The following is a 15,342-nucleotide window of genomic DNA, read 5'->3' as shown; positions in this document are numbered from 1 at the left end:
AGACCATGCTGGAATTGCCTTTTCTTTTGCAGCCTCTAAAGTGCAAAGCCAACAACGAAACAATTCCTCTTCCTTTCCCGCAGTTCACAGTCAGTCTCCAAGAGCCCGGATCCGCAGCAGAGCCCTTCCCTGACCTGCTCCCACAGGAACGGGGCTGGGCAGAACAGCGCTTGGCTTTGCCCTGGGCACTGCCAGCGCTCACAAAATCACCACACGACGGCGCCGTCGACACGCAGAAGAAAGACGGGCACCGAGCCCAGCTCGACACCAGCCCCAGGGCAGAGCCAAGCTGGAAACGTCCCTGCTCTCAAAGCAGCTGTGCCAGGACAAAAAGATTTCCCCGATCCGCCCCTTCCAAGAGCACACCCCACACTCAAAGAGCAGCACAAACTCCTTTGCCCATACCAAGCTTTTTTGCTCTCACAGAGTCTGACCACAACCTTGAAAACATCTGGCAAAACCAGAGCTCAATGAGAAAGCTGCTAGCAGAGAAAGCTCTTGCTGCCTACAGCTTCAAGTGCACCCATCGATTTACCAGCTCACACCCTGCTATCAGCACTGTCCTTCTCAGCTCTAGGTACCATCCTCTGCCTTCAATCTCCCAGAGTCAGGATTCAAACAGAATGGCACCAGGGACTGCTCACACACTGAAGGTCCCAGGACAAAAAGCTCAGCAGAAGCAGCTGGGTCTCATGGCACACTTTGCATCCAGCAGGGGTCAGAGCCCAGGCCTTGGCTGGGAGGGTTTCCCCTAAAAGATCCTACAAGCAAGCCTATTCACGTCAGTTGTGCAAATTTCCTAGAATGATACATTTCTTGCAGATAACTACACAAGGTTATGGGAAAGTTTCTAAAGCAGCCAGTATGGTGTGAAACAGCTGGCAGAAGCATCTCAGTCATCTGTTTTTAGCCAAGTAATACTGATGGTATCAGTCATATAATGCCCAAGTTTCATCTGTGAAGTCAACTCTGGCTGAGGCCTGAGCATCAGCACATCTGAGTCACTTGGTTTGTTCAGCCTGGAAAATTGTGGAGACTGAAGGGGAGACCTCATTGAGGCCTTCAGTATCCCCTTGAGGGGCACTGGAGGGCAGGTACTGATCTCTTCAACTCATGACCAGTAACAAGGCCCAGGGGACTGGCTGGAGCTGTCAGGGAGGATTAGGTCAGGTATCAGAAGGTTCTTAGCCCAAAGGCTGGCCAGGCACTGAACAGGCTCCCCAGGGCAGTGGTCACAGTACCAAGGCTCTCTGTATTCAAGAAGTGTTTGGACAACCCTCAGGCACAGGGGATTCCTGGGGTGTTCTCTACAGGGCCAGGAGCTGGACTTCATGATCCTGATGGGTCCTTCAACTCAGGCCATTCTGTGATTCTGTGTGCACTGAGTGACTATCTCAAGCTGGTTTGCACTGCACTCACAGCTTGTCTGTAATTGCTTCCACTTTATGTCTGCAGTCAACCCCAGGGCACTGACAGACTGATCAAACACAGAGGGTTTGAGGAAAATGCCCCTTTTTGGTGAGTGTCCAAGGCCAGGTTGGATGGGGCCCTGAGCAACCTGATTTAGTGAGTGGCATCCCTTCCTATGGGATCTTGAGGATCCCTTCCAACCCAAGCCTTTCCAGAATTCCATGATTATTTTGTGGGTCACTCAGAACAGATGAGATCCATCAAATACTAAAAAAGTTGGCCTGCATTCTAAAAACAGATTCCTCAAAATACCTAAGAGATTTAACTAAGATGGAGAAACTCCAGGAAAGAAACCAACCACCTCTTCAAAATACCTGTATTTATTACACCAAAACTCAAAGTCCAAGCAGTTCACATACTTCTTTTCCTTCTAGGTTACCCCAAATGCGACACCAGCAAGACAAAAATGTTTGTATGTATCCAAAGAAAACCACAAAATCAAAGTCCAATAAAGGTACGTTTATACAAAACTCACATGGTCTTTAAATGCAACAGAAATGGCATACACAGATTAACAGGTACAAAAAGACAGATGCATAAAAGAAAAGCTAGCATTTTGTGTTTCTTGTGCCTGTTGAAATGTAGAACATCTCACTAGCAGTAACATGGAGGGAATAAAACACAGCAGTGTTAACTCAGATTTCAGCTCTTATTTACAGAATTTAGATGGTAACATTGCAGAATATTCTTTCTTTGATAAAGAGTATTTTTTATTGTTTCATTAAAAAATACCTTATAAAAGCTGGATATTACCAACCGTTACTGGAGAGCACTGCTGCTGTCAGTGGGTATCAGTATTCACAGCTTGATTAATTGCTATTCTACAGTTCAGGCTACACCTGCAGTGATTATTTCAGTCAGTTCTCAGAGACAGTAACTCCTCTCTTACCTGATCACCTTTCCAAAGGGCCCTTCATGGGTTTTCCACATTTCAGTGCTAATGCTGACTGCAGCATTAATGCAGCAGGACAGAAATAAGACAACTGAAGGGGATTTTTTATTCTTCGGATTTTTTTAATTTTGCCTTTTTTCCACTTGAGGAAGCTTTGGCTTTGGCTGTTTCAGTTTGCTTTGCAGTTTCAGCAGGTTTCTTTCTTAACCTTTGCTTTGTGGAACGCACCAGGTCTTCACGTCCCAGTTCAATCATTTTTGCTTCCCATGATTTCATTTCATTCTCATACCGAACCTTATCGTCTTGAGCAAGCTGCAAGTATGGCTGAAAGAAAACAAGGCACCAAGAAGTTACAGAAGGGGCTTTTTCTGGAAAATTGCACACACAAAGGTGACTTAGAACAACACCTGTACAGTACAGACCAGGTATTTGCTTTCTACCCCAGCTAATTGAAAAAAAAACCAAAACCCAAAAAATAAAACTCGCAGAAAAATACAAAGCTTTAGCACTAAATTGCAGTTATGTCAGCAGCTGGCCATTCCTGAAGAGGAAATTTATTAAGTAAGTTCTGCTACCAACAGTTTATTTGAGCACTACTTTGAGACAGCTAGACTAAGTGAGGCACAGGAACAGATATTGCTGTGGAATTATTTCAAATTATTTTTCTACAGTAAGAACATGAACCTAGCCTATGTCCTCAGTACACACTAAAAACCACCTGGAAGGGCATTCAGGAGGAAGCACAGCAGGGTACAGAAAGCCTGAAAACGTCAAGGTTTACTTCAGATTTCACTACAGCACTGAAATCAGTTCATAGTTCAATACACTCAGAAAGCTGGCAGAAAATTATCCCCCAAACAACCAAAGTTAATAAATTACCCTGTGCACATCATTTGTGGATTTCTGTTACATTCCCTTGTAAAAAGTCTTTCCATGAGCAGCAAATTCTTATGCTGGTGTTAAAAGATATTATGGATGATTATAAAAAAATCAAATTGTTGTATATTATTCCACCTTCTTCTCTAGATGTTGCTTAGCATCCACTTTAAGGCACACCAAACTTCCATCCTATCCCACTGAATCACGTTTCAACAACACTGTGAATTAAATGGTCACTACTGGAATAAAGGTAGTGACAATCTTTTTCAAGATGCATAAACATCTTGGAGTGTTTTCCTCAGTGTTATAATTTGAGCAACCGAGTTCAAGATTTTGTACGAATATTCAATATCAATTTTGACTCAAGTTTTTAATTCTGATGAGATCAGAACCTCATTCAAATCCTCTGACATACCTGCTTTTGGGAAGCAGACATTTTTTTCCACGTATCAAATAGTTTCTTCAGCTTTGCCTAGGGGATACAGAACATGCAATACATGAGAGTTGTTTTAGGACCAGACTGACTTCAGAGGGGTACAGGTGAATACTGCATGAGCAAAAGCACAAAAGCATAAACCAATGCAAAAAAGCACAGTATCTTGCCTCCCCTTATTTACCCTTTTTGTGTAAGTAAGTAATAAATTATATTGTTCAAAACAAGCTTCTGGGCATCATCTGAGCCACAGTTACAGTGCAGGCCTCAGCTGGCTGGAGAAACCTGCCTTGTACATGGAAAACTGAGGAACAAACTATGTCCACCATCCTTACTGACTGAATGTGCAGGGTGAGGAACACATGAGGCACACAGGGTGGGTCTGCAGCACCTCAAGGGCTGTAATCCACCAGCAAAGCACAGTTTAGTGCACAACTGGTGAGTTTGCTGAGGAACTCCTGTATTTCCATAACACCAGCTGAACTACAGAAGATACAACAAACTGCTACTGCCAGAGCAGGAGCACACCACCACAGCTCTGTGAAAAACTGTATTGCTACATCAAAACAAAGGGAAGAATAATTCTCTCTTACAAAAGGAACAGATAAAGTCTGTAACACTGAAGTGCAAAAAACAGCACAAATGTTTTAAGTCTGTATATCCACAGAGCACTTTTTTATATAGGCCATGCTAGCAGTATAGCCAGGTGGCCACAGCTTAAAAAAATAACCTAAGCAATGCAGCATCCAGATAGTGAACTACTGAACAGTATCTCTGAGAATGACAGAATCTAAATTACATTTTTCTGAATACAATGGATATATTTTAGAAAAAGAATCTTTCCTGGCTTACCACAGGTGAACTTCCCTCACTTTCTTGAAAATTTTCTGACAAGAAGATGTTAAAGCCACTACGAGCTCTTTTAGGTTTTCCAAGCAGATTCAATTCCTTTAAAAACAAAAGAGAAGTTATTCCATCTACCAAGTATGCATTTGTTCCAAAACTAAACTCAGTATTTCTCTTTATATTTTATGCAAAAATCAAATTCTTTCTTTGGTGTTTTATTCTGTAAACTGGACTGTATGTCAAGATGCTCTTAGTGCTTTTCAAGACTAATGTGAAACTACAAAAAGCTAACAACTTGAGTTTTCACAAGGTGTTGAAAAAGCATTTAAAACTGATTCTTACTTCAGCTAAGTCTTCCAGAAACCAGAGAGTGCTACTAAATTCAACTGTGTAAGGGTCATGATGACAGATTTTCTATTATTCTTTTCAGTAAGGCCTCAGTTTGTGGTGTGAAATACTGGCTGCACACAGAGAAGAGGGCACACACTTATCTGTGGGAGGTGAGAAGGTGGAAGAGAACTGTGTTTCTGCTGTCAGAATGCTTTGCCTACAGGGATGATGGCTAGAGAATGAAAGTACAGCAAGTTACAGATGCAATTACACTTCCTGTTTTCTCCAGTCCTGACATTCCCACTGGAGCCTGTGTGCTGTAAGTTAACATCTGCTTAGGCATCAGATATGCCAACTGAATTCCTTTTGGTGACATACTCTACAAGGATCAGCAGAATCATTAAGATTACAAACTCCTTTTAAGCAGGGGTCTTCTAAATCAAACTTGTTTTGCTTTTGCCATTTAGGGCAATGTCACAGTTTAATTCACAGAAATAAACAAGCAATACCTAACCCCTTTGATCTTTCCAGGCAAACCATAATATTGTACTGTTACAGATGGTTCTGTCTCTAAGGATTTATACATAAACCAGCCAAAAAGGAATAGGGAAGGATGGTGCCTATGAAAGTGCTAGTAAAGGACACAAACAGATGTCACAGCAGCAGCTACAAAGTGGCAGAGCCCAAAAAAAGCAAGGAAAAAAGGCTACTTCAAACAGCTGCTACCTTGTAGGGCCTAATGAGGTAACAGATACAAGGTCTTTGTGCAAAACCATTTCTGGATGTCTTCCCATTTGAAGAAAGTGTTGCTGTTCCAAATGACTTTTAGTGCCTGTCCTTTCTCAGGCAGATCCAGAAATAGGGAGGAAAAAAGCATAGAGAAGCTACTTCTAAGCACACAGATCCATGCTAGTTCTGTGCTCTTCAAGCACAGGAAAGCCACTGAACTAGATGCTAACACCAGTAATTATTTTAGTCCATGGCATTTTGGGGGGGTTGTGTATATTGTGTGGGTTTTTTCTGTTCTGAGTTTCTTTTGTATTTCTAAAACATGCTTCAACTCTGCTTTGTATACTAGACAAACAGACTTCAGGTTCTTTGAGAGAAAAGAATCCTGAACTTCAAAATACTTACTCTTTTTGCCCTGATTGATCTTCTCCTTGCCAGGTGTCTTCTCCTTTCCTCTTTCAGAGCTGCAGCCTGGGCTGGAGTCAGCTGGGCTTTATAAGCAGCCATCTGCTCCCCGTATCTCTTCCAGTCTGTCTTCATGGCTTCCTCATAAACCTACAGCACAAACCACCAGCAGCCTTAAACTTAAGCTAGATGTCCTAGAGTTAGTTGCTTTACGTTACCCCTTGAAACTGCCACTCAGAGAAACTTCATTGTTTCATATTATGTTGACACACCAACATGAAACATTGTATTATGACTTAATATGATGACTCCTAAAGAAATTTACATGAACCAACAGAAGTTGGTCCTTTCATCAAAATTAACTGAGGTTTCACCCACCACATGAGAGCAGAACCACTTTACACAACTTGCATTGCACATGTAATGCAAATACTGCTGTTCAGAAAGGAAGAATTGGTTTGCAGCCCACAGCCACATGGAGGGAGAGCTGTGTCATTTCTCTGGCAACAGATTAAAACTATTAAAGCCAAGGTCACATACAAGTGCAAGAACAAGCAGCAAAGAATCCTCCTGCACTGGGTTGGCATGGCCAGATTCTGGTGGTGAGGGGGTACAGGGATGGCTCCTGTGAGAAGCCTGATGGAGCCAAGGCCAGCCAGCTCCCAGTGGCACCTGCTACTGGCCATCAGTGACAGTGGTGGCACCCAGGGCCAACAGAGTTAGGAAGGTGGAAAAGAAAACTGCACAACTGCAGCCAGAGAAAGGAGGCAGACCACATCACAAAAACACTTCTACTGATCCTAAGGTCAGGCAAGGAGAGGCAGGAGATGCTCCAGGCAGCAGAGCTGAGGTTCCCCTTCAGCCTGGGGTGAGGCAGCTGTGCCCCTGCAGCCCAGGGGGGAGCAGAGATCACCTGCAGCCCCTGGAGGAGCCCCCAGTGGAGCAGGGGATGCCCAGAGGGGGCTGTGACCCCGTGTGCAGCCTGGTCCTGAAGGACACATGCTGGAGCAGCTCCTGAAGAACTGCAGCCTGTGGGAGACTCACACTGTGAGCAGTTCATGAGGCTGTCCCCTGAGGAAGGAGCCCAAGTTCTCCCACTGCACAGGAAGGAGCAGCTGAGGGGCAGCCCCATGTGATGGACTGACCTCAGCCCCCATTCCCGTGCTCCTGCACTGCTGTCAGGAGGAAGAAGAGAAACTGGGAGTGATGTTGAGCCTGGGAAGAGTAGGGGAAAAAGGTGTCTTAGAATATGAGTTTTTATTTCTCATTATCCTACTCAGAAGTTTGTTCTGCCCTGACAGCAGCCAGTGAGGGACCTCTCCCTGCTTTATTCAGACCCACAAACATTTGGCTGTATTTTCTCTCCTCTGCCCAGCTGAGAGTGGCTGTGGTGGGCACCTGGCATTCAGCCAAGGTCACCCCACCACACTTCCCCTGACTTATTCCAAGCTCCCAATTCTCCCAACTGTTTTGATGTCTGAACCTTTGTACACATGTGCTTTTTCAAGCCCTTTAAAAACATACCAACCAACCAAAAGACCCAACAGATGAAATAAAAAAACAACAAGACACCAAAGCAAATAAAACCCCACCAACTGCAGAGTTCAAAGTACTCAAGGAAAGGACACAACCTTACCTGCTTCTGTGATGCTGGTAACTCCTTCCACGCACCTGCTATTTTTTTTATCAGTTCTGTGTTGCTCACTTCTGTCGGTTAAAAGAGAAAGGCCGGAAATTGAGATCAACATTGTATCTTTAGTAAGCTCCTTCAACTTTTCCCAAGGAAAGCTATCACAGGTGTCCTCTTCCTGTATAAATGTATTTTTGTCCTTTCATAAAACACTGTGGCAGTTAAAGGGCACTGCAGTATTTGGGGGATGGGGAAGTCACTGCTCACCTGGAGCCCAACATGCAGTAACAAACTGAAGCACCATTTCAAGGCAGCCATTGTTACTCCACAACAATTTCCTATTTTTTGCCTTTTCAGCTGGATCCTTTTCTATACAATGCAAGATGGTCTGAATTTGGAGCGGAAGAAACCAAAGATAAAATTTCCAGTTCTATATGAGAGTGTGGAACTCTTGAACTGGTGAGCTATACAGGGTATCAAATGGTTTTCCCTACTTAAATCTTCCTCAGGATTTGCCCAATATGACCATAGTTCTTCAAACATTTTAATCTTCAAGAGTATTTCAAAACCAGCTCATCCTTCTATTCTGCAGCTCTCTGGCAAGAGTCACTGCACTGCCTGTAAGTCAAGTTTTTGATAGTAAATCAAACATATTCACAGGAAACCATTTTCCTCTAAATACACTTGCTTCTTCTCCCATATACAGTGATGCAATCCAGTACCTGCAACTTCTCAATTACTAAGCCTCAAAGTCACACACAGCTCATAAAATCAGCAAAAACGTACTTCAAATACACGGAGTCCAAAACCAATTGAGAATCACAAATCATCGCTCACATGCATTACCTAGGCGAGCTATTTCATCACGCACTCTTAAATCTTACATACTATGTTCATTACTTTGACTTATGAGGCACGGAAGGCCAAGCACGTGTAGGCAAGGAGCGCGACCGCGCTGGATTCGCTCGGGGAGGGGCAGGGGCGAGCAGCGGGGCTGGCTCCCCGCGGTCCCGGCTCCCGCAGCCCGGCTCCCGCGGTCTCGGCTCCCCGCGGTCCCGGCTCCCGCAGCCCGGCTCCCGCGGTCCCGGCTCCCGCGGTCCCGGCTCCCCGCGGTCCCGGCTCCCGCAGCCCGGCTCCCGCCGGGATCGCCGCTCCGGCCGCTCCGCCCCTCCCGCTCCGGGGCTACCGCAGCCCCGGCTCCCCACACGCCAGCCGCGGGCCCCCCTCTCCTCGCCTCCCCCCTCGCACCTGGGTTTTTTTCCCTAAAGGCCGGACGGTTGTCCATCATGAAACGAAAATAGGCGGTGAGGGGCCGCTTCGGGCGCTGATTCGAGCTGGTCCCGCGAGACAGGCAGCGCTCCGCCGCGCCTCCGGCCCTGCACAGCACGGCACCGTCCAGCAGGCTGCCGGTGCCCCGCTCGCGCAGCGCCGCTCCCGCCGCGCCCCGGAGGAGCCGCCGCCCGCCCGCGGCCGAGAGCAGCGCCAGGCCCAGGCCCGCGGCCCGGGCCAGCGAGGCCGCCGCCGCCGCCATGCCGGCCCGCCGCGCCTGCGCGGCAGCGCGCGGCACCCTGGGACCGCGCCGTGAGGGGCGGGGGGGCAGGAAGGGCCCCTCAAGGTGACACCGGCACGGGGTGACACCGGCACGGGGTGACACCGGCACGGGGTGACACCGGCACGGGGGGAAAGGTGACACCGGCACAAGGTGACAGGTGACACCGGCACAGGGTGACCCCGCGGCCCCGAGCTGCCGGCACACGACCAGGTGAGCCCGCGGCCCCGAAGGTTCGGCACCGCGGGCGGGCGGGCTCGTTGTGCGCCCTCAGGAGCGCGCACCGGCAGAAGCGGTAACAGATCAGAAAGCGAGCGGGCAGCGGGTACTGCTCCCGTTCATGAGGGGTGGCAAAGCCAAGCCACGGCTGCGCTGCTTCCTCCGCGATGGGCAGCTGCTGGGCGCAGCTGTGGCTGGAGCGGCAGCAGCCACAAAAAGTTACTTTTTTAAAATATTTTTTCTTTTTTTTTACCCCCTCGGGGAAAAAGGAAAATTCACTTTTTTTTTTTTCCTTCTTCTTCTTCTTCTTTTCCCCCCATCGTAGTAAACAGCACAGAACAAAGTAAACTCTCCAGCCCCGTCAATAGAATCTGCACAAAAACCATTAACCGAGGAGCTCTGAAGGTGCAGTAGTGGAAGTGTTTCTCTCCACAGATTGAACCCAGCCATTCATAGCATGACTGAAGTCTTAAATAATGCATTTATAATTCCATTGCAATTATTTCAAAAGCAGAAAGGCTGAACTGCTAGGAGTAGCATAAGAATCAAAGACTTAGCTTCATACCTCCATACCATGATAAGTTCCTTTTTTTAATATTTACATATGCTTATTATGTCCTACACACGGGTGTTGGTTGGTTTTCAGTCCTCCTGCTGGTTTCATCCCGTGGTGGGAAGTCATTCATGCATGGCACAAAGCAGGAACATTACCAGGTAAAGCATAAATGTTTTCAAATCATCCCTGACACAAACTGATAAACCAAAAGAAACCAAGTCAAACTTCTGATTTCATACAGTTCTATACAGATACTGCAAAAAATTTAATAACTTCTAGTACAAAGAGATTACTATTTTACCTAGATAAAAAAATAAAAATGCATTCTGATGGTCAGTTTTCTACAATCATTTGAGCAAGAAGTATAAATTATGTCTCTGCCTTCCTAGCTACACTGCCCTAATTCAAATATTATGAAGCACTCAGTAACAAAAAAATCCATTTATTCAGCTTGCAAAATGTAGTGTGAACAGGGATATTTTAAGATTATCAGAACCAATCTCAATCAAGCTGATGTTTCAAGTGTCACCATTACATCATAGATAAAACTGGCACAGAAATGACATTTTCCCATATGTGACCAATCTAAGCTGAGTAAATCAGAAAAGATGAAGTTCATATCCCACTGATAGAGGTAAAAGCTCCTTACCACCCATACCCCACATTCCAGTTTGATGCATATGCAAATAAAAAACAACACAAAAAAAACCCCCAAAAACCAAAAAAACCCCAAATGTATCTGTCATGTTAAAAACGTATTTTATGATGACAAATTTCCCAACTGAAAGTAATTTTTCTTTCATGTAGAAGATACAGAGAAAAACATTTTGTCATCTTATTTTCAAGTAACCAAGAAGAATGAATGGTATGAAATCAAGAGTTTTTCTGCTTTTGATCTGTGTTTAAAGAACAGATTGCCCCTCTCCAGCACTACTGGTTTTCCACATGCATAGTCTGAAGCAACTGAAGTGCAAGTTGATGGCAAAGTTCCTCTCCAGTGTGAGTTTACTGTAACATTCTGATACTGCAGACACAGCACCTCGACAGACTCTTGTGATTATCTCCTCCCTAGATGAATATTGGTGTGGCATGGCACTAACATTTGAAATCCTCTATCCAACAACGTGTATGGGATGCTAACTCCACTAGGCTAGAGCTAGCATAAAAATGAACTCAGAGCCCAGTTCTAAGTAGCACCTGATGCCATGATAAAGGATGGCTTTGTTGGACACACACACCGCTGGCAGCTCTCTGTTAGAATGTTGCAACAAGTACTTCAAGGATATGCGTGAGTTAAGATAAAAAATTAGCCAAGGAAAGTAGAAAATGTATTTTATTTATATGGAAAAGGCTACATCTGGATTTGTAAAAGGTCTGTGATAGCATTATGTTGCCCACACGTCACAAATCAGTTGTGAATAGCAACAAAATAGTTACATATCTTTCTACATACCAGTGCAATTAGTTCACATTGCAATAAAATTAAGTCAAGTATGCAACAGAATCAAAACCAAGTGTTTCTCCATAATCAGCATACAAAAATTTACAGTGCAAAGATCATTTTAGGTTTTAAGAAGTCTGCAGTCAGTCTTCAGAATATTCTAATGGGTGAGATACTCCAATTATTTTCACTGTTAGCAGTTTGTATCTTGTCAATACTGTGCACAAGCAAGTCTAAACTGAAATGACTTACATTGTAAATAAAATAGTCTATACAATAAAAAAATACAAATTATACAAGAGAACTAACAAAAAGAAACTTGAACACACGTATGAAACAGACAACATACTTCAATGACACACATACAGTATTCATCACATGAAAACAGCTACTTTTTCCAGCAAAAATAATTTCATTGATTTACAACTGAATTATAGATCTTGTAGTCTGAAGATGCAGGTGTCCAACTCTTAAAAACTATAATAAATGTCTTCTGCAAAGCATACAAAGAGGATAAATATTCTTATCAAAGTCATAAGGTTATTTTCAGAAGTTTGTTCTCTGTTGCTCCAGAAACACACTTACATGGGTGAAAAAAAATTCAAGGGGTGTCACATTGAAACCATAAACTGTGCTCCATTTCCTTCTAATTTTGAAAAAAACTAGAATTTACAGTACTCTGTGGTATATGAAAAGGTCTTCAAAAGTTTACATTGCATATTTCTGAGTCCATTCTCTCGCATGTCTGTTGTATCTGTACGTGCAGAAAGAAGGCATTACAGTGAGGAGCTGTTAGTGATACACTGACAGTGGCCACCTATTTACTTACACACAGGCTCTGCACCTCTGAGCTGAGCCAAAGGACATCAAAGCAGTCTAAAAGCCAAAAGTATAAACCCACTACACATTCAGTTTCTGAGGTATCAGTACCAGAGCTACTCAGACCCAAACCCAACAGGTTTGCATTAAATTGTGCATCCTTCATTTGTATTTCATAACTGCTTCCCTTATTTGCACCTTAATTTCTTGTCAATTACTCCTAAAGGTACATGCTATTAAGAGTCTGACAAAGTTTACACATTTTAGTCCCACAGAATTCAGTATCATTAACTGGGATTTTATTCTCCATTCTGCACTGCCAGCTGCATTTCAGAACTTGAAAAGAAAATTTTCTGAAAAGCATTTTTTACTAGGTTTTAAGTCTTGGGTCTTTTCCTTCTGGTATGAAGCTGATTAACTTTATAATTCCATAATCCCAAGGGTAAATGTCCTTATAGAATTGATAGCTTCCACTCTGATCCTTCCATTTGCTACATTCTACTCTTCAGACTGGATTCAGTTTCTTGAGTTAACCAGAGAAAAATTCTGACAAGTTTAACTCTTAAGATCAGTATAGCAACTCATTTACTAATTGGTTTTCTTCTTGAAAATATGCTACCATACAAGTCTTTGAATTTTAACTTATAGTAAAATACTCATAGATAAATGCTCAGGGGTAACCAGCCATATCTTTCATTTCCTAAATCCAAGGTAAAACAACAACAAAAAAAATTAATAGGTGATCATCATAAGAAGACAAAGCTACAGTCAAGACTACATATTTTCTCACTTTCCCTAGCAATGATGAAATTTTGAGATTTGGAGACAGAAAACCATCCCTCATTCCCTTCCTTCACAAGCAGGAGGCACAACAGCTGAAATCACTAATAAGGAGGTGAGTGGAAAAAAGCTGAGCCACAAATGAGGAGAAGCTGATGCACAGCATCCTCAACTTGAACACCTTCTCTTTGCAGAAGGAGCTACAGCATTCAGGCACTTCAGAAGTTACATGGCTGGACTATACCAGACACTGAACTGAGAGAAAAAGGCCATTTTAATAATTCTTAGTCTGGGCAGAGAAATAATATTAGACCACAGATGTCCATGTAACTTCTCCATCACTCCTTTGCTGTCTACTGCTCAAGGTAAAAGCAATTCTCAAATCTTCCTCAGTCTGTGACATGTGCTGAGCCACAGGCCACTGCATACACTGCAAGAAGTTTTCAATGGCTCAACACTGAAAAACAGGTACCAAATAACTCAGTCAAACAGAAGGTCAGAAATTCTTCTGTACAGGTTTTACAACCAGAGGATTGCAGTAGCAACAAATAACTCATATTTGGGAAAATAATTTTTCATGCAATCCATCTGTTACACAAAAGCATGAAGGTTTTATGTAGTTAAGTACAAAAAATTAGTTACCAACAGCAGTGTATGCCTACAGTTTTCTACTTGCCATAGCTATTCTCAATATTTAAAGAGCTAATCCTGTGGAAGTCTAGGAAAAGGGTATTGCTAAAGTTAATACGGAAGGTGCACAGCAGACAGCCACACACACAATTATGTATGTTATACTCACTTTTCCTTGTCTGACTTGTAGATCTGTGCAATATCTGGTACTAAAGGATCATCTGGATTAGGATCACAAAGTAAGGAGCATATGGACAATAAAACTAAATAAAAGAGACACTAGATTAAACAAGTTAGTGTTTATTTCTACAATCCTTTAATATATTCCAGTATACTGAAGGAGGTGGGAGGAGGGTATAGGGAAAAGAATGCATATTAGGATTAAGCTGTCATTTAACAGTTTTGTCCAGAAATGTTTATACAGCATCATTTTTCCAGGGCCTAAGCAAACACCTGATACAAGCCCAGGGAATCTGCAGCCATGCACCTGTACCTTTTGTAATGATCTCTTCACATCCAAGCCTAGGACCCCACCTGCAGACTACAGGTACATACAGATATTGCTCACACTAAGCCTTCCACCTGCATTTAAGGTACCAATATTATTAATATTACATTGCCATGCAGTACTCTATTTGTGAATATCCTTTTCCACTTCTGTGCTGACAATTATTCTCTCAGTCATAAGACTATTTTACCTAAGTGTGACTTCCATTTTGGGAAATACTTGATCAGCATTAATACAGGTATTCCCTTATAATTTCATATTAATTTCCTGGTATTGAACCAAGGAGTTTGATTTTTTTTTTCCTAACATTTTCAGGCCATACTTTTCAGGCAAATTCTATTTTTATGGTCAGAACTAATATGCATACAAGAGTACACAGTTAAATAATTGTAAATATGTTGTGAAAGGGAACTTCATGCTGCCATAAGAACAACTGTAGAATACCTTTTTCCCCCCTGCTTTATCTTGTTGCTCAAAAACCCACACCCATTTTCAGGAGCAGAAATTTCACTCACTTCAGTACTGACTCATTTTAAGTGCCAGTAATATCAGAAAATCAGGTTGGAATACATGCTCACACAGACGGTCAGAGGTGCTACAATATGCTCTAAACTTTTGATTCAGTCAAAGACTAGAAAGGAGAAACTTCCATGAGTCACTGAGCTAACTTCCAGTTTATGAAATACATAACTTTATAACCACAGAAGTTAGCTCAGCAAGTAAAGAGATAGAAAAATGCTGAAGATCTAAAAATTTGACAGGTTTTCAGTTGTGGATGCCAGCTGTTAAACCTAAGTGCCAATTTTCATTTGGTTAATAACTAGAAACAAGACAATTTTTGGATAGCTATAAAACAACTAATTTATGTGGGAAAAAAATGATACCAATTACACATAAGAGTAATTGAGGTCTTTAGCAATGACTTCAGGAAACAGAATATTAGACTTAGATTTTATATGGCTTGTGAGATTACTGCACTGGCCTGTAAGCAGGAGAAGCTGTTTTTCCAAGTGGACTTGCACAGAGCAATTTCCACTGGCCAAAGACCCAGAGTTGTTTCTTTGCTTGTACACCCAGTGCAGTGACACCCTGGCACACAGCTCAGAGCTCCCAAGTACAGGAGATGTGATATGGCTTGACCTTTTGAGTCACAGGAGAAATTTCTGTAGTATGACTAAGTGTGCCTTAGCAATTTGAAGACTGGTGAGAAGAAACAACAACACCCA

General features: G+C 43.1%; 2 protein-coding genes and 2 long non-coding RNA genes across 6 annotated transcripts in view; 2 read left to right on the top strand and 2 right to left on the bottom strand.

Moving 5' to 3' along the window:
- Positions 1-1,774: 1,774 nt before the first annotated feature.
- On the bottom strand, positions 1,775-9,169 carry TFAM (transcription factor A, mitochondrial). Its single transcript, XM_064429970.1, has 6 exons — positions 8,863-9,169; positions 7,621-7,691; positions 5,985-6,134; positions 4,527-4,622; positions 3,657-3,713; positions 1,775-2,686 (listed from the first exon to the last, which is right to left on the bottom strand). The coding sequence occupies exons 1-6, from the start codon at positions 9,143-9,145 to the stop codon at positions 2,468-2,470; spliced, it is 876 nt and encodes a 291-aa protein (XP_064286040.1). The 5' UTR covers positions 9,146-9,169; the 3' UTR covers positions 1,775-2,467.
- Positions 4,781-8,075, top strand: LOC135306325 (uncharacterized). Its single transcript, XR_010367117.1, has 2 exons — positions 4,781-5,169; positions 7,972-8,075. It is a non-coding gene; the product is annotated as an uncharacterized LOC135306325 (long non-coding RNA).
- Positions 9,170-11,253: 2,084 nt separating the features above from the next.
- UBE2D1 (ubiquitin conjugating enzyme E2 D1) overlaps positions 11,254-15,342 on the bottom strand; it is a 15,873-nt gene continuing 11,784 nt past the window's right edge. For both annotated transcript variants that reach the window (XM_064429990.1, XM_064429991.1), the window contains exons 6-7: positions 13,778-13,871; positions 11,254-12,133 (exon numbers count right to left, since the gene is read on the bottom strand). In XM_064429990.1, coding sequence (XP_064286060.1) covers positions 12,088-12,133; positions 13,778-13,871 — 140 coding nt within the window. In that variant the 3' untranslated portion in view covers positions 11,254-12,087. The remainder of the gene's footprint in view (positions 12,134-13,777; positions 13,872-15,342) is intronic.
- Positions 12,127-15,342, top strand: part of LOC135306321 (uncharacterized) — a 9,121-nt gene continuing 5,905 nt past the window's right edge. For both annotated transcript variants that reach the window (XR_010367110.1, XR_010367109.1), the window contains exon 1: positions 12,127-14,155. This is a non-coding gene — a long non-coding RNA (uncharacterized LOC135306321). The remainder of the gene's footprint in view (positions 14,156-15,342) is intronic.

Source organism: Passer domesticus, chromosome 8, assembly GCF_036417665.1.
Source record: "Passer domesticus isolate bPasDom1 chromosome 8, bPasDom1.hap1, whole genome shotgun sequence".
Lineage (NCBI taxonomy): Eukaryota > Metazoa > Chordata > Aves > Passeriformes > Passeridae > Passer > Passer domesticus.
Note: the sequence above shows the minus strand (reverse complement) of the source record. Positions and strands in the feature narration are given on the sequence as shown.